This window comes from Talpa occidentalis, unplaced genomic scaffold (genome assembly GCF_014898055.3).
Source record: "Talpa occidentalis isolate TD23 unplaced genomic scaffold, MPIMG_talOcc4v2.1 talOcc4.4, whole genome shotgun sequence".
In the NCBI taxonomy this organism is placed as follows: domain Eukaryota; kingdom Metazoa; phylum Chordata; class Mammalia; order Eulipotyphla; family Talpidae; genus Talpa; species Talpa occidentalis.
Window position 1 is genome coordinate 61,285,901 of NW_023604295.1, and position 20,824 is coordinate 61,306,724.

General features: G+C 38.2%; 1 protein-coding gene across 4 annotated transcripts in view; it reads right to left on the bottom strand.

The window, feature by feature from the left end:
• The window catches only part of ADGRG7 (adhesion G protein-coupled receptor G7), a 68,119-nt gene that overhangs the window by 39,542 nt on the left and 7,753 nt on the right, over positions 1–20,824 (bottom strand). The window contains exons 2-11 of one of the 4 annotated variants that reach the window (XM_054700657.1): positions 19,417–19,483; positions 19,043–19,103; positions 18,733–18,933; positions 10,069–10,182; positions 8,769–8,873; positions 5,818–5,930; positions 3,742–3,888; positions 3,298–3,383; positions 475–614; positions 254–361 (exon numbers count right to left, since the gene is read on the bottom strand). In XM_054700657.1, coding sequence (XP_054556632.1) covers positions 254–361; positions 475–614; positions 3,298–3,383; positions 3,742–3,888; positions 5,818–5,930; positions 8,769–8,873; positions 10,069–10,182; positions 18,733–18,847 — 928 coding nt within the window. In that variant the 5' untranslated portion in view covers positions 18,848–18,933; positions 19,043–19,103; positions 19,417–19,483. Of the gene's footprint in view, positions 1–253; positions 362–474; positions 615–3,297; positions 3,384–3,741; positions 3,889–5,817; positions 5,931–8,768; positions 8,874–10,068; positions 10,183–18,135; positions 18,167–18,732; positions 18,934–19,042; positions 19,104–19,395; positions 19,484–20,824 lie in introns of those variants that run through there. The other 3 variants (XM_054700658.1, XM_054700656.1, XM_054700659.1) reach the window with 3 other exon arrangements.

The window sequence follows — 20,824 nt, forward strand, 5'->3', positions numbered from 1 at the left end:
CACTCTGTGGAGTTGTGTTCCCATTTGCTTTGGCCACATATTTTGTGAATCCTGCCATCTGCAAGGGATTTTTGAGGAAAAAACTAAAATCATCACCATGACATGGTATAGTAGAGATTATCATAATCTGTCAGAGCTCAAACTAATTATTCAGTGTGACACTAAGTATATCAATATGATTTCTGACTCAGTGGATGTTATTAATTCAGTGAAGTTGAGTGCATTTTCTAAAGGAACAAAGTTTAACACCTACCATTGGAAGTACTGAGCAAGATCTGAAGTTCAGTCCGTTCATTCATATCAAGGTCATCCACATTTCTGTCTACACGTGTGGAGCTAGAATCAAGAAACTTACTAGATCCTGTGAAGAAGAAGAGAATAGAATTGGAAAAGTCTATTTTTTATGAATAGAGCATTATTTACGGTTGGGAATGGAATACTCTCTGCTATTACAAGCAGAGATGAACATCTCACCTTTCATTACAGAGAAGCGAACGTTTTTGGTAGGCTCTGCTGTGCCTTCAAGGAAATCAACGGACTGTACAGCTACATTAGGTTCCACCACTGACTCGCTGCCCAAAGACAAGGAATACGTCTCCATTTGGTCAATAAGGCTGAACAGAATAAAACAAATCAACGTAATATTCTTGAGGTTAATCATAAAATCAGAGAAGTGTTTTCTTCTGCATTCCAGCAAAAAAAAGGCATGACTATAGAATCATGCAATCATGACAAGTGTCAAATCACCCAAAATAATTTTCTTTTTCTTTTTTAAAGATTTATTTATTTATTTATACAAGCACACTAGGTACAAACAGAAGCGCGGGAGGGTGAGAGAATTCACCAGAGCCAGAGCGGGGAGCAGAGCAGGCAGAAGGACCGAAGTACACTGCTGAGGGGAGCAGCGGGCTGCAGGAGAGTCTGCGCGCCATGTGGGACCCTCCTCCGGTGGCCGGGGAGCAGCCGGGAATCGAACCGGCACTGCAGAGGCTGCAGGCAGCTTCGCAACCCAGCGCTCAACCGCTGCGCCACAGGGTAAGCCCCAAAATAATTTTTCTTATTTTGTTATATATACCTTTTTTTTTTAGGTTTCTGGGGCACAGTCTCCAGTGAAGAGTCATGGGTGCCAGAAAGCTAGAACTCAAGAATGGCAGATCTTTCTATAGAAATACTCTTTGTTGGGGCCTTCTCTGGTGGCACAGCAGTTGAGCGCTGGGCTACAAAGCTTCCCGCAGGCTCTGCAGCGCCAGTTTGATCCCTGACTGCCTGCGAGGGTCCCACATGGCGCGCAGACCTCTCCTGCCGCACCCGCTGCTCCCCTCAGCAGTGTACTTCGGTCCTTCTGCCTGTTCTGTTCCCCGCTCTGGCTCTGGTGAATTCTCTCACCCTCCCGCGCTTCTGCCTGTACCCAGTGCTGGTATAAAAAAACAAAAAACAAAAAACTCTTTGTTGTGCTGCTCTTCATGTAAAGGATGCTGCTCTTACCACCATTTACGGGCTGTGTGCTCCATGTCCCTCCAGAAGGAAACATCAAGTTCCACTTATCCAGCTCCCTTCTCTCACCCAAACCCCCAGGGTCCAAAACATCTCTTATGAGTTAAACAAAGAAGGGGGGGAGCACACCGGTCTATGGTAAAGCACTCTGGGTGCTCTGATGCTGGGTGTGGAAGGGAATAGTAACACATATCTGAGAGCTGTGAATCCGTTCCCCTAAATCATTTACCATGTTGTAAACCAATCTTACCGCAATAAAGAGAAAAGAAAATCTGTAGAATAGAATTAAAACAAATTGAACGTTAAAAAAAAAAGAAGATATAAGGGAGTGAGTATCCGTACTGCTTTGAAAAGGGCCCAGTCTCCTTCTGAAATTTTAAGTCATAAAATACTCCAGTTAAATTGTTTACACAATCTGTACCACCACCTCAAGAATCACAATCTTTTGAATATTCTATTTCATGCTTTTGTTCTTTTCTACCTTGAGGGCTCAATGCTAAATAGATACTCCTGTGATAAGAAAATTTAGAACTACTTCTAGGAATTTATGCTAAAGACATAATGGATCATGAAAACAGAGAGATGTTTGACAGCTCAAAATGTTAAAAGACTTGAAGCAATCTAAATGTTCAACAGGAGAGTTGCTTAAATAAAAATATTTGTATTATGTGGCATCTAAATTTTATGATGCAGATATAATAGGTATTTATATTAAAAAAAGTTTAAATGTTTTATTAATTGACAAAACACATCGCTTCTCAGCCTTTTGGCTAAGATCAAGAGTAATTGACAAAACATGTTAAAAATCAGTAGAGTATATTATATATATCACATACACATATAAACAAAAATGTGGAAGAATATATACGAATAGGTTAATAAGGTCGGATGACTTAAGTTTTTCCTCAACTAAGTATTTTTTTCTATAATGAGAATGCATATTTATTAAATTTGAAGAGTTAACATAATTGTATAAAATATATAAATTCCATAAAACCTAAAAAAGACAAATCCATGTAAGATAAAAGCACAGTGAATCCGAGTGAAAGATTCTCTATGTATTAAAATCATGAGTTTTATTTATTTTTTAAATAAATTTTATTTTTATATTCCTCATACAATTACAATCCCCTTATTTTGACCCCAATCCCTCCTCTCCCCGCCCCCCACTCCCCTAAAGTGTCTCTGGTTCATAGTTTTTTGTTGATTTTGATTTTTACTTTCTCATAGTTATTCATTTTCCTGGTCCCTTATTTAAGTTTTCTAGATTCCTGCTATGAGTGAGACCATCCGGTATAAAATCATGAGTTTTAGTACAAATATATAATCAAAGTAATCCAGAACATAGGAGTCAACAAGAGAGACTCATTGTAGCCTTGGGAAAGCTAAAGAAAGTTTAATTAAATTACACCAGGATCTTGGGGAGAGCCGAGTTGTGGGTGATGGATTGAAAACCTTTCCTGCAAAGTTAAGCTGTTATTTATGGTTCTGTACATTGGAGTGGGAATTGCTCCAACTATGCATGTGAGTGTCCATTGGCTACTCCAAACTAAGGCTAGGAAAACAAGTTCTAATCTAAATCATCCCAGTTACTCTCTTTCTCCCAGGACATGGCCTGAAAGCAGGAATTACCACTGCCTATAAAAACTGCGATCAAATGGAAAACCAAGGCTTCAGTCTGGTTTCCAGAGGAATCAACCAGTTAGTGCATTCATTAGATGAAAAAACCATTGTTAATGCTTTGACCTGGGAAAGTAAATGGCACTTTGTCAGATTTTCTTCCCAAATTGGAATTGTGCTTACCCAGAAAAGTTATTTTTTGTATCTTGAAAAACAACTTCACTGGCATCTAGAAGTTGACTTACTGTTGTTACAGCAGTTTTTTTTGCCTGTGAAGAAGAAAGCACAGGTGATCATGGAAGATAAATATCATTATAAATTATTATGATATCAAGCAGTGACACTGATACGGTAATCTAGAGGCAAGTATTTTTTAAAATTACTTAGTTTATATATATATATATATATATATATATATATATATATATATATATAATGGCAAAGAAAATAAAGGTAAGGCACAGTAAAAAATAGAGACTTGGTCAATTTGGAGACCTGTGTCTCTGACTTTGACCTCCCAGCAAGGTCTTTCCCAGACTCCACTCTACACCGAGAATGAATAAAGAAGTTTGGGGTATTTTTCATTTTTTCTTCTCCTCCCCTTTTATCAAACCTCATAAGTTTTACCTCAGGTAAAGCTCGGGAAGTATTGAGGATCTGTGTGACCACATTAGCAGCAGAACTGATGTCCCCTGAAGTTAATATACTGGCATTAGATGTCAAAATCTGGGCTTCGATGGAAAAATTATCAGGATTACCTGTGAAATCCTGTAGCTGTTTAAAAAAAAAAAAAACACAACTAACTTTATACAACTATGTCTAATTCTTGGCAAACAATGCAGGTAGATAAGCTGCTATTTAGCTCACTCAGTCTTTTTGACATCACATTCACTTGGTTTTTCACGTTTGCTTCTTTCATTGCATAAAAAGGACAAAATACATGAGGGCTGGTGGTTTTCCTAGACTTCACTGCCTGACAATGTTAACTAACCCTGCCAGGTTCATAGCTAGACCAGTGCCACTCAAGGTGTGCTGCATGGACCAAGGTCGGCTCACTGTTTGCTAAAGGAAGATAAACACATAAATTAGGAGTAAGTGCTCAGAATCTTATGTAACAATTGTGTGTTGTTGAATCTAATAACTTTTTAAAAAGATTCGTATTTTATACATCTTTTTCCACTTTATTTTCCTTGTAATTCATTTTATTGTTTTATTGATCTGCAATGGGTTGTAAATTTTTAAAAATTGGCTTTTTAGCACAGATAGTTTGAGAAGCACTGACCTAGACAACTTTTCCAGATACCAATAGAGGCTGGACTCTAAATTGTGAGGCAAAAAAGTATTAATCCACATAGTCTTTAGTGAAATGGGTGTGTGTGTGTGTGTGTGTGTGTGTGTGTGTGTCTTAGTTTTCACTAGATGGCAGCATCATTCCAAAAAATGAAACCATAGTCACAGACTAGTCGCACTTGGGGAAAGAGTTGGAAACAAAACTCTAGGTAGTGACAAATAATGCTTTTATTCAACGGCTGGGTCCTTGCTATGTGGTAGGCACTATGCTAACGGTTGCACAGGTGTTATCACATTGAATATGCAAAACAACACTGAGGTTTAGCAGCCTCAACCCTATTTAAAGGCTTTGAGAGGTTGAAGAGCACCCCAAATTTCATATAGCTTAGAAGTGATAGAGCAGAAGCTAAAATTGGCTTGTCAAGCTCCAGAATGGGGAGTTGTTCCCCAATCTGCAGCTGGCACAACCACAGGGTTGGCAGCAATCTCCATACTCAGCTCCCTTTCCTACCCTTCTTCCACCTCCTACCTATCTGTGACTAAAGGAGCCAATGCGGTACAGTGTGGACTTTAAAAATCAAGAGCAGCTTCACTACCTGTTGGCTATGGTTCAGAGACTCTCAGAGACACTGTTTACTCATCTATAAAATTGAAACATTAATAACTAACTATACAGTTGTTACAAGAATCAAATAGAAGTTTATACGTATAAAGCGCTCTGCACAGTATTTGGCTTGCAGTAGGTACTAAATAATTAATAAATGCCATTAGCTTTTCTTATCCATATTATAGGAATAACATCTGACTCACAGAGAGATCCAAATGAAGAAATGTATGTAACATGCTCAGCACCTAGAACGACCACATAATTTCCCTCTTTTTCACCCTGGGTGGGCCTAGGTATTAACAATTCTATGATTTTTCACTAAGGTCTATACATAGTCATAATAATTTCATCTGCATGAAAAACTGTCAGGTCAGATATACTTCCTATTTCAGCTGCTCATGGATACAGCATAGACCAGCATCAGGTTCTAGAGTTTCTTGTCGCAAAAGATTTTTGGTCATAGTTTTTTCTTTATATTCTGATGCAGCAGACCTTCAATATCCCCTTCTTTTGCTCTCAAATTTCAGGGCTCTATTTCAAATCTAAATTTCACTGATCTAAAAAGATAAGGCCATTTAACATGTGCAATAGATTATCATTTGCTGAAATTTGCCAAACATGTCCACTGTCTCTTTTCACAAACATGTCAACTTAAAAAAAAATGTATGGTTTCAATTATTAGTTTTTGTTTTTCTAATTTAGAAGATGTAAAAAGCATTGAATTGACCCTCAGATATATGAAGAAGAAAAAACTTCACACAATCGGAACCTTTTCCATTTGCCCATCATGCGGGCCTGTAGCATACCTTTGCTTCCAGGTATTGCAGAGTTTCACTACAATTTCCTGTTATCACATCATTCAGTGTTATGCTTCCATTTGCAGTAAAACTGCACAATCGGGTTGCCATCGGTTTGCCCGCTTTAATAAAGAGAAAAAAGAGAGACAGTGTTTGCAGAGACAGCAACACCTCTTCCTCTCTACTTGCCCTTCACAGTATCTTCTTGCTGTCCTCTCATCAAGAGGTGGAGTATGTTCCTCCATTTCTAGAATTTGGGGTGCCCCTTGTATCTTGAATTGGCTATCAAAATGCGATAGAAATGATGTTGTATGAGTTCCAGAACCTAGGTCTCAAGAAGCCTTGAAGTTTTGGCTTTTGCCTCCTGGAACACTGTCAGAGAAGGAAGCACCTGGAGGATGAGAGGCTGTGGAGGAGAACGCAGGCCCTTTAGCCAACAGTCAACACAAATGCCCAGGTGTGTGAGATCATCCAGGACCTTCCAGCCAATTGTAGTTACCAGAGTCAACACACAAACCTGTGAGAAATCTAAATCATTGTTTTTTAAGACTTTATGTTTGGTATGTTTGGGGTGGTTTGATAGACAGCAATGAAAAAATGGATCAGTTACTACAGGACTGGTGGGTGTGGCGTGGTGACATGCATCTGAGGAGGTGTGACCCTATGCCTCTGAATCACATACCCTGTTATATAAACCAATGTTATCGCAATCAATTTTTTTTCAAAAAATATTTTAGGCAGATACACTTGTCTTGATTTTTACTTGTTTATTCATTTTGCTATTTATCTTTTTTTTTCTTTTGCAGTAATATTGGTTTACATCATTGTTTGTGTATTAGAACTATAGGAACTTCCCTTCAGATATTGTTACCACACCGCCCTACGTGTGGTAGAATTCAAAGGTAGAATTCAAGGTAGAATTTTTCAAGGTAGAATTTTTCAAGGTAGAATTCAAACAACCAGGCAACTTTTTCTTTCCTTTGAAGTATACAAGGAAGATCTGCCTTCCAACAACTAGGGACATTAGAGTTGTGAACTGAATGTGATGAGGGAATACAAGGTTAAGTGATGAGAAACAATATGAAAAAAATTTTATTAGCTATAGAATATATTGCTCTTTCCCTCTTTATCCAAATCTGGGTAATTAATACAACCCTATTCAATATTTGTATCTCAATAAATGCTTGTTGAATCATTGGGCTTTTTACCTAAGATCATCACCCAGGTCTCCCTACCTCACTGTCTTCCTATGGCTAATACTTAGGAGGCTGCTAATAGATCAAATCGCCTCCTGCTACCTCCTGATCCAAAGTCAGCTTTCCTCTGAAAGAGCTTTGGCCAGCTACTTCTTGGGGAACAACTAGAAACACTGAAAATAGAGATTACTTCTACCAACACAAAGTAGATGTTTAAAGTGACTTGAAGGATGACTACATCTCTATGACATAATGAAGACTTCAAACATATCAGTAGGACTTTCTTTTTTAGTGGTCACATTTCAAATGTGTCTTTTCCTGTATGTTACCTACAAGTAAAAATCTATCTATTCAAAATCATTGGAAAATATTTTGATCATTTGTAATATAAAATAGAATTAGAAATAGTTCTTAATATGAAACTAAAAGCAAATTTGTGAATAGTTGGAATCCATCTTTAAAATTATTTTATAAACTCAATCTGAAATTCAAAAATAAGTACAATAAATATTTTCATAATAGTTGCTCAGAAAAGAAAAATAACCAAATGAAAAATGGTGATTCTTTTGTCCCCAAAAAGAATTATACATCAAACGAATGTGCCTTTCCTCGATTGGTACAGTACTGACATTTTTACTTTTCCCAATTCAGTAGTACACATACAAACAACTATATCTGTTTCATAAATTATAATGAAATATTTAAGACATGTGAAACATATAAACATAAGATCATAAATAGTTGAGTAAGCATGATATATGTGGTCAGAAGTAATGTGGATTTTGAAAATGGAATGCCTATGTACATAATCTCTTAAAGCAAAAAAGGCACATAAAGAGAGCAGTGCATGTAATTTATTCAGTGTTTCAAAGAGACACTTTTATACATATTTAAATAAATATGAAATTTTCTCCATAACCATTACTGACAGAGTCCTACCAAACACTTTCATAAATGATCTAGAAGTGACTATTATTAAGATATTAGGTATGCAGGAAATGGATGATAACCCAGGAGAGGTGAGTGATGAGAAGATTATCAGGTCAAAGTTAATGCAAACAAAGGACAAGTAAAACATTTAGAGAAAGTCATATGGGATAATGAACTCAAAGCTCTCAGAAAAGGAATTTATGAATTTCCAAGAGCTAATTTCAGAGGATATTACCTAAATGACATTGAAATCAAATAGGTCATCAAAATCCTGGATGTCATCAGGGAGCATGTTAGAAATAGAAAACATTTCCCTATTTCCTGCCTGTATTTTTGGAATGCCTCTATGTAAACAAGATTAATAATGCTTCAGGAAAGATATCATGAAGCTAGAGAATGTTCTAAGATGAACATCTAAGATGGCCAATGGAAAGAGCACCAACTGTGGGCAGGCTAAACTGCATCTCTGCCCAGAAGATGAAGTCTGAAAGCTGTAGTCTAGCTAATCCTTAAAATGGAAACAAATTATAAAACTCAAGGAATAGATGTTAACCTCATTGAACTCCTTGAACTCTGGAGGATACAGAAAACTTAGAGGAGGACAGAAAATTAAAAGGAATGTATAACTGATCCCTATTATAGTGTTTTCATATTTTTTTAATTAGAATTATGTAAGGTAGCACCCCGATCTTTCAACACTGGCATCATGAAAGGGAATCAAACACAAATCTTTTTTGACATCTCTTCCAGGGTCTAATAATAATTGGAAGGATGATTGGTATGACCTAGCACAGTGGTTCATGTGCTTAAAGTGAGATGTTTGGAAAAACATACCATTTGGGGTGTCAGGGCCACATGTTTGCACGGAATGTCCATATCTTCCCACTGGTATTTTTTCAAAAGTAAAGTTTTCAGAATTGCTTTTTTCACAGTGATTGTCTATAATGGAAAGAAAAAATAGATATTTCAACATAAATTATATGTTGCTTTTGAAATTTTCAAACCAGGTAAAAGTCAATGTTCAAAATCTTATACTTTTCAAGACACTAACAAGGGTGTAAACAAATGGTAACTCAATTTAAAGAAATGTTGAATTAAAAATTCAGAAGTATTTAAAAAAACATCTATCCAGTGTAACTTGAAGGGTACTAGAAGACTTATAGGACTCACTGTGCCCCACCCCTACCCACCCACCTACATACACACACACACCCCAAACTTCATACTTTCTTATCTGGTTAAGTCTTTACTATTAGAGTAAATAACAGGTTAGATAACATGTTCCAGGTAAAATGTGCACAATTTATAACATGGTAGAAATGTAGAGACTGGATGTGTTCATTAACATATCAGCGAGAGAAGAACATAAGATTAGTTAAAATCTTAAGAATTAAAGATATTTAATTTCCATAATATAAAGGTCATCATGACAATGTGGGTCAAAGCAAAAAAGGCCAAATTTGAGGGATATATATAAGATGTATTGCCTGGAGGGGCTGTGGGAAATGACAGGAGTGGACTTCTAGGGCCCTGGAGCCTGAGCAAGTAATGTGATGTGTGCAGAATATTGGGGAGCACCTGGCAGATCAAGAAGTGGCTTCAAATTTTGATTAAATTCATATTAACTCATTACATTGAATCATATCACTTTGAACATTGATTAGATTCAAATCACTAATATAATAATATTTCTTCAAGAGAAAGGAAGAAAAGACAAAAAAATTCAGTATACACTTGGATAGGAAGATATATTTGATTTCAAAAAATTTAAATATGATAAAATTGTGACATTTGAAATGGGGTATTATGGAATATCATCAATGAAAGGATCTGAGAAAACATATCTCTCATTGCCCTGTATTCTAATGCAAATACACTGTGGCCAGAAGAAAAAGCAACTGTGAGCTTACTGAGGAACAAAACATACAATGTATTGAACATTCAATTAAATAGCCTGAGAAAAACCTAAGAAAACTCGGTTTTTACTATTGAGCTAATAAACACATCTTAAATCCATCATCATTATGGCCATTGTTGTTATAATCATAACAGGAGCTTGAAGAAGCTCTGCTGCTGTCTTCATTGACAAAAATCACCTAACTTTCATACACTAGTATTATCACAAGTAACCTACTGATTGTGCATCTCAGTCCTTTCCATTCTTCTGGACAAATGCATCTTCCATTCATCCACGTACCACCATTCTGGCAGAAAAATGCAGTGATGTCTGATATAGAGCAAATGGTTTCTAAAAAGAAAAAAGAAAGAAAGAAATAACAGAATAGCATACAAAATGAATGGCTAATTTCTCCTTTTGGGTTTGTGGCCTTTAATTTCTATGTAAAATCATTACTTTGAGTAATTTACTGAGATATGTTCTTTGCAATATCATCCCAACAAAAATATACATGTATACAATCTACACAGTATATACAATCCTTACTAGATGTCATGAATATCAAAAATAAGAACAATGGAAAGACATAACACCTTGACCAAGGAATGGAGTCTGCTGAAGAGAACATGAGATAACATAGACAATAGATAGATAGGTAAGTAGGTAAGTAGGTAGGTAGGTAGGCAGGCAGGCAGGCAGGCAGGCAGGTAGACAGACAGATTGAATGACAAGTCAACATGCAGACTTTTAAGTGCTCTAAAAATACAGAAGAGAGATGTTTAGGAGAGAGATAACTTATTTAGGGAAAACTTTCCAGAGATATGGTATTTGAATCATATTTTAAGATGAGTTCATGAGTAGACTGGACAAGGTCAAGAGAAGAATCAGTGAGCTTGAAGAAACATTAGTAGGAATGTCCCAAACTAAAAAGAAAAAATAAGTAATGAGAAATATAACAGAATATCCAAGAATTGTGCGACAAAAGGCATAACACATACACAGTAGGAATACTAGAAGGGGAAAAAAAAAGAGTACATGGAACAGAAAAAATATTGGAAGTTTAATATTTGAGAATATTTCAAAATAAATGACATACAGTCAAACACATATCCAGGAATCTCAGAGAGTACCAACCAGAATAAATGTCAAAAAAAGTTATATTTAAGCACATCCCATTCAAGTTGCAGAAAATCAAAGACAAAGAGCAATTTTCAAAAGAAGCCAGAATGGGGTTAAAATTTCATCTTGAGAGAAAGTATAAGAATTACCTTGGAGTTCCCCTCAGGCCATGCAAGCAAAAAGAGAATAGAGTGAAATATTTAGGTATTAAAAGGAAAGAAAACCACCCCCATGAATTCTGTATCCAAGGAATTCTCCTGTAAAACTAAAGAAGAGAGAGAGCAGCAAGATGGTGGCAGAGTGAAGACTCTGGGTTCACCTCCTCCATATACCCACAGCTAGACTGCAGCAGAGCAGAGCCAGTACCTCCTGAAGGAAAAGCAGAGGATTACAGCAGACACTAGGAGCAACATCAGGTGGAGAGTGTCCCATAAACTGCGGAATTGACGGAGCCTGTAGCCACTGTGGGCAAGGTGCGCCCTGGCCATCCAGCGGGCTCTGTGCAGCAGAGCAGAAGTGGCAAGCAGGCCTGACATAGGAGGCCCCGGCAGGCCCCAGCGAGCCCTGGGACCTGGAAGTAACCCTATCACAGTAGCTCCCACAGATTCTAAAGAGTTCCAGGGCAGGACCTGGCAGCCTCCATAGGCAAGCAGTAGAGCAGACCCTGTCAAGGGCCACATATGTGATAGGTCCTGGAGCGATAACTGGAGGGCCAGGTCCCAACTGGCCACAGCTCTTATGGCAACAAGCCAGAGGGACACTATTCAGAGAGATAGTCCCATGGATTGGAGCAGGATTATCCCCAGGGCAGTAAAAGGCAAGCACAGATTTAACAGGGGTGACACCAAAGACAGTCAGTTACATTGAGGAGGTAAGTAGAGAAAGGATCCTGGCAGAGTGTTCTGGAGCGGGGAACAGAGGTGGCAGGGCTGTCAGCTCAGCCAAAGGCCCTGGGGAGGTTGTCTGTTGGCCCACTCCCTAGAAAGAGGGGAAAACCTTGCTGAGTTGCTGGGGTGCTCCACACAGGCTGGGTCCACCTGATAGATAACAGCAGGGCGAGCATTCTGATCTACTTCAGGCCCCCTGGGACTTGTGCTTACCGGTAAGGCCACGGAGAGCACAGAGATGTTCAGTCTCTCATCCCAAACCCCAGAGAGGAGGGATATGGGGGTGGTGGGCACAAACACAAACCAGCCTCACCCCAACTCATCCACACCAATATCTGCATCCCTCCAAATCCCTCCCCCACCCTGATGATTCAGCAACTATGGAACAGACGTGAGTACATATAAAAGCCCGCAAAGGCATGCTTACACATGTGTATGCACACATAAAATCAAACAAAATCAGAGCACTACCTGTGGGAAAAGTAAGTTACTAAGTTCCTGCTAAAGATACTTAAAATAAAGTAAAAAAATAGTGAATGTGATTGATTCACTGGTGTTTATCTAAAATCCTTTTATTTTGTCCTCACTCTTGATTGTCAATTTCGTAAGGTATGGCATTCCAGGCGACATTATTATGCCACTGTTTTCTAGAATTTGTTATTGCTTGGGAGGTTTTTTCCTTTGTCTATTCCCTCTTTTAGGGAATCTTCTCTATAGAGGTCTTTTAATACTTTTTATCTGAAGTCTACAATTTTAGCATGATGCCATTTGTATTTATTTCCCTGATTTGAAACTCAGTCATTCTACAATGCAAGAAAATTCTTAGTCATTATTTCTTCAAATATTGCCTTCAAATATTTCCACTTTCTAGTTTCTCCGAGGATTGGAGAAACACTTCCACAATCCCACAATTCCACAATTCCCTAGCACAATTCCAGAGGCATAGAAGATACCCAACGTATGTTTTCTGACTGGTTTCTTTGCCATTTGAATGTTGGCTGAAGATTTTAAGTCCAAGCTCTCTGCTCCTTTGTCAAAATCAGTTTTAATACTTAACATTCCCCATTTCAAGAATCTATCCTTTGAAATACCTGAATTATCCACAAAATATAGCAAAAATAGAATTAGTATTTTTAATTCTCCATTTTAATTTAAAAAAATGTCAGGCCCAGAAAGATTAAGTGCTTATTTATATTAATATTATATAACTATTTTTTTTAGAACTATGGACTGATAAAAGTGACATTAGCTATTTCTTAACCCAACCTCTTTATAAAGAGTATTTTCTACATAAAGAATAACTTGTTTCAGTTTAATACTTACTTGGTAACTGAGTGAGGACTAGAACTCAGGTCTCTTGGTTAGTTATTAAGAACTGCTACTTTGGGCTCACACTGCCAGCCTCCAGCACAGGAAGAACAGGGAGTATGAAGCAATCCGCAGACTCTGCAGCATGAGTTCGATCCCCGGCAGGCCAGGGAGAAACCACATGGCAAAGCAGACCTCTCCTGTCTCACCCACTGCTCCCCTCAGCAGTATATTTCATCAGTCTGCCTGTTCTGTTCCCCACTCTGTCTCTGGTGAATCCTCTCACCCCCCGCCCATGCATCTCTGGCCTGTACCCAGCTCTTGTATGCATAAATAAATAAATCTTTTTAAAAAAGAAAAGAAAATCCATAAACCAGAGCACAGTTAATAGAAGCATTTTTTTTCTCATAAAACCAGTGTGATAATATTCCCTTACAATCTTTAAAATTATAATACATAATATTTCCAGAAAAACCAACCCTTGTTCAATACCTTTACTACACATCATGGAAAATGAAATGCACATGTGTGACACATTTTGTGTTGCTTAAGAAAGTAGCATAAAATATCAACAATTCCAAATTGAAACTATGGATTCAATTTCTTCTTCTGAACTAGACAATTAGAATGTTTTGAAGACTCTAGTTTGATCAAGTGGGAGAATAAAAACATTTTTCTTTAAGCAAAGCAATTCCACCAGGAAACTCTAGTGTCTGGAAAGAGTCTTTAGAGGTTTAAAATACAAGTGTCTATCCTTAGGAATTTGAATTATTTGGGTAAGGATAAAATTTACACTTAAACGAGAGAACAACATTTAGGACAATTTATTCCTTGGTTGGGGAAAAAAGCCTGCAATCTTTGAACAAATGAAATACGTATTGTCTTTACTTAAGGTAAATGTTGTTCAATATGAGTATCTGGTTACATTTTTCACTCAACTGCTTAATTATTTTAATGACATTTTCCTTGATGGTGTAATATAGTATAAATATTAAAGAACAAATACAGGAAGATGTGGCAGCTCTTAGAACTATTTCTGTTTTGAGGTAGTCAATTGAACTTAATGATTAAGCCTACTGTAGACCTTCAGAGTGATAAGTTGAGTTTCAATCCAAAGGTCTATTCTTGGTCAATGGCATGTATTAAGTGGGTAATTTAGGGAGTGGAGAAAAGTATGCACTAAATAATCTAAAACTTCATAAATTATAGTAGCCAACATTTATTGAGTTTTTACAGCTGGCTCTCCATAATCTTAAGCATGTAAATATTTTAACTCAAGTATCAAGTATCTGTAGACTATTTTCTGAGAAGCAATAAATTCCTTGACCTTTTCCCACAACTCACACTTCCTACTGCCCAAGAACTGTCATTGCTATGTCTGACATGGGGACTTGGGAATATTTCAATCTCCTAAAGTCTTTCGTTAGCTTGAAGCTTCAGGACTTGGTGCAGAGAAGGAAAACTAAATGTCTATCTCACCTGATGTAAACAGGCCCCAGAATTGTAATTGCTTTAGTATCTTGAAGCTAATTACAAGGAATTGGTAACTATGTTATTTCATTTCCAAATAAAACTATTTAACAACTCAGTCCAATTTCTGGTTTTCACAAAACTCATTTACCTTCAACTGTATAATGAGGACTGTATTCCAATGAATGTTTTAGGTACAAAGAATACAACTAATAAATCAGGTCCTGACTAGGAATGAAGAGACAGTTAACCAGCCAATAAATAAGAAATTATCAGGTGATAAAAGTCAGGAAAAGTACTTGTGAAGGGAGTGATAAGCATCGACTGGGTAGTTAGAAAAGGTCTTTTTGAGGAGGTGACATTTAAGCCAAGACCTAAATCATCAAAGACGAAAATAGCCATGTGAATCTCTGGATGAAGAGTGTTCAAGCAAACTGACATATCAAAGAACTTGAAATCTTGAGCTTCTCTTGGAAATTGCAGAAATCATCCAAAGTTTTGAAAAACTTTTTTACCAAGAAATATTTCAAGTACATAGGACATTTTGTTCCTGGGCACTCAGATGGAGAAAGTGTTACACTTGACAAAATATCTTATTCTGAAGCCTTGGTGAAGAATATAGTTATTATTCAATATTTTCATTCATGACATTTAAAATTGCCAAATATTATTCCAACAATCCCAAAAGTCTTGTCTACTCCCATGAAATGCTGTTAACTTGATCAGGATCAGGGCCTTGACCCACCACCACCTTTTACAAAAGGCCTTATTAAGAAATAGAAGCAGAGTGAAAAGATTTTCCATACTTAACAGAAGAAATCTGGCATTATAGAGATTATGCCTTTTTTTTTTTTAGATTTATTTATGCATACAAGAACTGGAGTATAGGCCAGAGGCGTGGGGGCTGAGAGGAGTCACTAAAGACAGAGTGGGGAGCAGAATAGGCAGATCGACAGAAATACACTGTTGAGGGGAGCAGCAGGCAAGAAAGGAGAGGTCTGCTGTGCCATGTGGGTAGCTCCCTGGCCAGGGATGGAACTCATGCTGCAGAGGCTGTGGATAGCTTCATAGGCTGTGTCTTAACCCCTTGCACTGCCAGGAAGGCCCGAGACTATGTCTTAAAGTACAATTTTTTAATATTTAAATCAATTATTTTTTAATGATTCATTTTTTAAATTTCATTTTACTAGTCTTTTAAAATTGTAAACTCAGACTTAGAAAAAGTAGAGATGAACTCATTCATGGTTCATCTGATGGCTAGTCGATGTTGGAGCTATGTATATGAGAGGAGTAGTTTTCTTAAAGGCTATCACCAGGAAAAATACTTTCAGAAAATGAACAGTGTTCCAGGCAAAATGCAGTCTGAATATAGTCTCTTTTGCTTTTCTAGGCTAGAAGATCAACAGTAAAAAAATCACATAACTTTGCAAAACTGGAAGAAGTATTTCACACAACATAGTAGATGCTTACTTCACAGTCAAAAACCTATAGTCATCAGTTGAAGACTTTAGAATACCTTAAAACTGAAGCATGAATACTAATCTACTCTATATAAACATTAGAAATCCAGAGCTCACTGACTTGAAGACAAACAACATGACTTCCCAAAATGCCTAACTTTACTGCACAAAACAACAAAATGTCTGATTCTACTTTACTGCATATTTTTGTGAAATGGGGTTTTCCAGCCATAGTTGCCTCAAAAAGAAAAGATAAATTAATTGGGTTACCACTGTCTTGCATCTAGAAAGGCAGAACAGTATGAGTGTGGAGAGCCCAGATACTAAAGTCAGAATGATTTAGATGCAAAACCAGACCCAATATTTTCTAGCTATGGAAGGTTAGAAACATCCTATGAGACTTAATTTCCCATATAACATGGATATAATAATATCTGCCTCAAAGGTGTTGTCAGGATTAAATGAGATAAAGCTTGTGAATTTTTTAGTATAGTACCTAGAGTATACCAAGAACTTTATAAACTATAGGTTTTAGAATAATGAACTACATAAATAGCATACATATAGCCACATCAAATATTCATTCTAGAGCAAAACATCAGTGACTTCTCCTGAAATTTATTACAAGTAGAATTTGGACTTTTTTCTATTTTTTTTCACAAGGGACCATTATTTTTTATAAAAAATAAAAATGAATATAATTTATATATTTGGTTTTATACTGACAAAATAAATTTTTAATGTAATAAAACAAATTACCCCAAATAGCATGCATATCTGTTTATACACAATTTTGTAAGACAGTCATTGTTTTCATCTGGTTCTCAGATAGTCATGACTCTCCCCTCAGAAAATAAATTTAAAAATAGAAAATAAATTTTAAAACAATCTCTATACCCAAGTAACGGTTCAAAATGAGATCATCCAATAATAAACGAGATGGGGTGAGATGGGATGGAAAGAGGTGGAACAGAGTGAAGTAGAACCAGAATTTTCAAACTGAAACAAAATCTGAATAAAACATGTAAGGCAAACTATAGCAGCAAACATATCAGTCTTTCAATCTTATTCTTACTGATAGCAATAACCCCTTCTTTTCCCATTGGGTTTACCCCAAAGCTGAGGGGTGTCCCTCATATAAAACTCCAATTGAAAATTATTGCTCAGACATAGAGAAACGTTTGTTTTTTCCTGAGGATTGGTAAGTTTTTACTGTTAGGGGTGGGATTTTTGTAACTTATCATGCTTCATTTTGGGTCTCAGCCCTCTGGAAATCCAGGGATATGTTTTGCATTTATTTTGAGCAACTACCCCTACTCTCTGACAGTTTATATACCTCCACCCTGTCCTCTTTCTTAAGGAAATCCTTGTACTTTGTTCATTATTTTAATGATTCTGTTGTGCTACCTCACCACAAATAAGTCACCATAAATTTTCCTTTAAGAGGCTATATCATTTAAATAAATTAAGTGAGCACATAAAAATATTTCTTTAAGAGATACCCTTTAAATAAGGTCCTATAAACTCAACAGCAATAGTTGGGTAGGTCTGTAGTTCATAACTTTTTAAGACCTCAAATTACACTATCTTAGAAACAAAAAAACATATTTTCGCAAGTTTAAATTGTATTGTTTGATTCTGTTAAATGGCATCATGCTAGTTTTCTAAGTGTGTCCTCTCGTGGGGGAGGAGGGAACAGACTTGGTCTCAGGTACCATTCCACCAGCAGTCACTACATTTGACTCTTCTTGTCCTCAACAGTGATCTCTGCAGCCATGCATGGTGCCCCTGCTGCTCCCCCAACCTCTGTCCCTTCCATCACCTTCTCAGGGGCGAGACCACCACTCTTACTGCCCTCTCTTAACTGTCACTATTTATCCTTATCTGCTTGACTTCATTAGAAGCTTTCTGCTTGTAACAAACAGGAGATACTCAGTGTATCTGACTTTGACTCTCTTTATGCAGAATCTGCACAGTCCGAGGCAACTGGCTTTAGGGTTATCGAAAGTACAGCAAGTTGCTAAAGACCTTCCTTTAACACCTTGTTTTACATACCATACCTCTCATCATCTGCTGTTTTCCCAGTTCAGCTCTAGCATACAGCAGGTGGCCAACAAATATCTGTTAAATAATCAGGAAAATATTTTTAAAATGACCTTGATTTTTGAGTTGTTTTTGACACTTGGAAAGCAGGAACTTTGTACACTAACCTTTTATTTACAATCCTAGTGAGAATATTCCTAAACTTCCTTCCTGAAATGAAATTCCTGCACATATTCGATTATGTGTGTCTATATCTATGGATCCATACCTATTTTCCATTGTTGCATTGAGCTACACAAACCCAAAAAATGTGTTATTAATGATTTAAAGTATTACTTTGCTATCCATTCAGTCAAGAGTTTAAAGAGCATAGTGACCAATTCAACCATGTCATTAGTTACTGTACTCTCATTCTCTCTCTCACACCTATCTCACACACACACACACACACACACATATTCTTGTACATACTAAGCCAGCCTTCAGTGGACCCTTTCTTTCCTACTTCATAAATGGTACCTAGCAGGGCACCTCAGCCAACACAAGGTGTCTGGTCATGGAGGCAGAGGCTCGGCACCTTCCCTCACTCCGAATTAAACACAGCAGGACATTACCTTCCTGGATCCTGGTCACAGTCCTCCACACGCCCAGTCCCAAAACGATGGTGGTCAGCAGCCCACACACAACAGCCACCAGTATCCTGCCGTTACATGCTCGAAGGGAAGCCATGGGAAGCCAAACCACAAATCCACTGCGGGGTGACAAACAACTGGCTTCTTTTCTTCTTGAGCCAAGAAGTTTAATTGGAAACTACTCTAAAAAATAAAAATTTCTCCTTTCAGTGATCTCTCAAATGTCTTCTTTTTTTTTTTCCCTTAGGTTTTAGATGTTAATCTGACAGGACACGAAACAACTGTACATCACCTAATAAACAGATGTCTAATCCTCTGGTCTATTATTCTGCTTGCAACTTCCTTATTCTTTACTGAAAGAGAGCATAACAAAGTGACTGGATTTATGGGTTAGGTCACTCAGGACAATCAAGAAGGGGAGGGAATAACTGACAGGGCCAAAGTATAAATGTCCAGACAAGCAACACAGAGGGAAAGGAAACAAAAAGGAGAAAGGCAATCCCAGAGCAGGTGGCCCAGAATCCCCTGAGCTCTGCTTCCTGGGCCTTTGCTGGGCGGCTCCAGCAGAGGCTGAGCGCGGGCACCACCAGTGCCACTTCCTGGGGAAAGGAAGTTGGCAATAAGAAGTTACACTGTGATACCCACACCTGCTTTCAGTACACGCACTTCATTAAGTAGCCGGTTTCTTGACAGCTGCAGTTAATCCACCGGTGGTGTTGGCACAGGGTAGATTCTGAAAGAAACAAAATCTCACAATACAACCCATCTGTGAAGGGCTGATTTGTGTCCCCCTAAAAATTCATCATGTTGAAGTCCTAACTTCCAGTACTCCGAATGTGACTTTATCAGGAGAGAGGGGTGTTTCCGAGGCAATGGAGTCCAAATGAGGTCATGACAATGGGTTTTCCCTATGTCTGTGTACTTACCAGGGCATTTAGACAAGGGTGTAGGGTAAATAGTTTGCAGGCTTCTTCTGCCCTCCCACCATCAGGATTGCCCTGCCTGATGGGGCACCTGCAGTTGTTACATTGTTGCAAACTATATTGTTTACTTCTGTGGGCCATGGGAGGAATATTGAGATGGTCACTGAGACAAGCAGAAGCAGGAGAAAGAGGCAGGAGAGAGGAGTGAGAGAGAAGCCCAGAGCAAAGACTTGCCAGGGCTTGGAGGCCTGCCCGACCTCCTGCCTGCGCCCCTCCCCCCACCCCGCACCGCTGTCTGTCATGTATCTGGTTGCCACACTGCATGTAAAGCTCAATAAAAGCCTGAGAAAGCCACCCAGGGCTCCAGGACGCCTCCTTTACCCTGTCTGCTCGGTTCATAGATAACCTGCTCTGTGCCCTTCCTGGCACTACAGCGGGCATGCACAGAGAGGAGACAACATGAAGCGGCACAGGAGAAGACAGCCATCCGCCAAGGAGAGAGGCCTGGAACAGATTCTTCCATCCCAGGGCAGAGGAGACCAATCTCACTGAGGCCTTGGTTTTAGACTTCTGGCCTCTCAGGTGTTGTACTTTGTTGCAGCAGCCCCAGCAAATTAATCCACCGCTAAGTCACTATAAAGCTGATGTCTCTGCAGTTGCAGCTCCGACCTTCTGCCCAGGGACCCATGTTCTTCCCTAACCCTTCACATCCTCAACTGAAAAAATAAAAGAATGAATAAATGACTCTTCACCTCCAGACAGAATTCTGTTCCTGGTAGATTAAGAAAGGCTTTACCAAAAAAAGGATGTTATTCTTTTTTTTTTTTTTTGGTCTTGTATAGAGGACAATTTGATCACTGTAGCTCTAGCAAGGCACAGAGCAGGTTTTCTATGATCTGGGCAGACGGGTAAAGGAGAGCCCTGGAGATCTCGGTGGCTTTTTAGGCTTTTTTTTTTTTTTTAAAGATTTATTTATTTATTTATTTATTTATTTATTTATACAAGCACTGGGTACAGTCAGAAGCGCGGGAGGGTGAGAGAATTCACCAGAGCCAGAGCGGGGAGCAGAGCAGGCAGAAGGACCGAAGTACACTGCTGAGGGGAGCAGCGGGCGGCAGGAGAGGTCTGCGCGCCATGTGGGACCCTCCTCC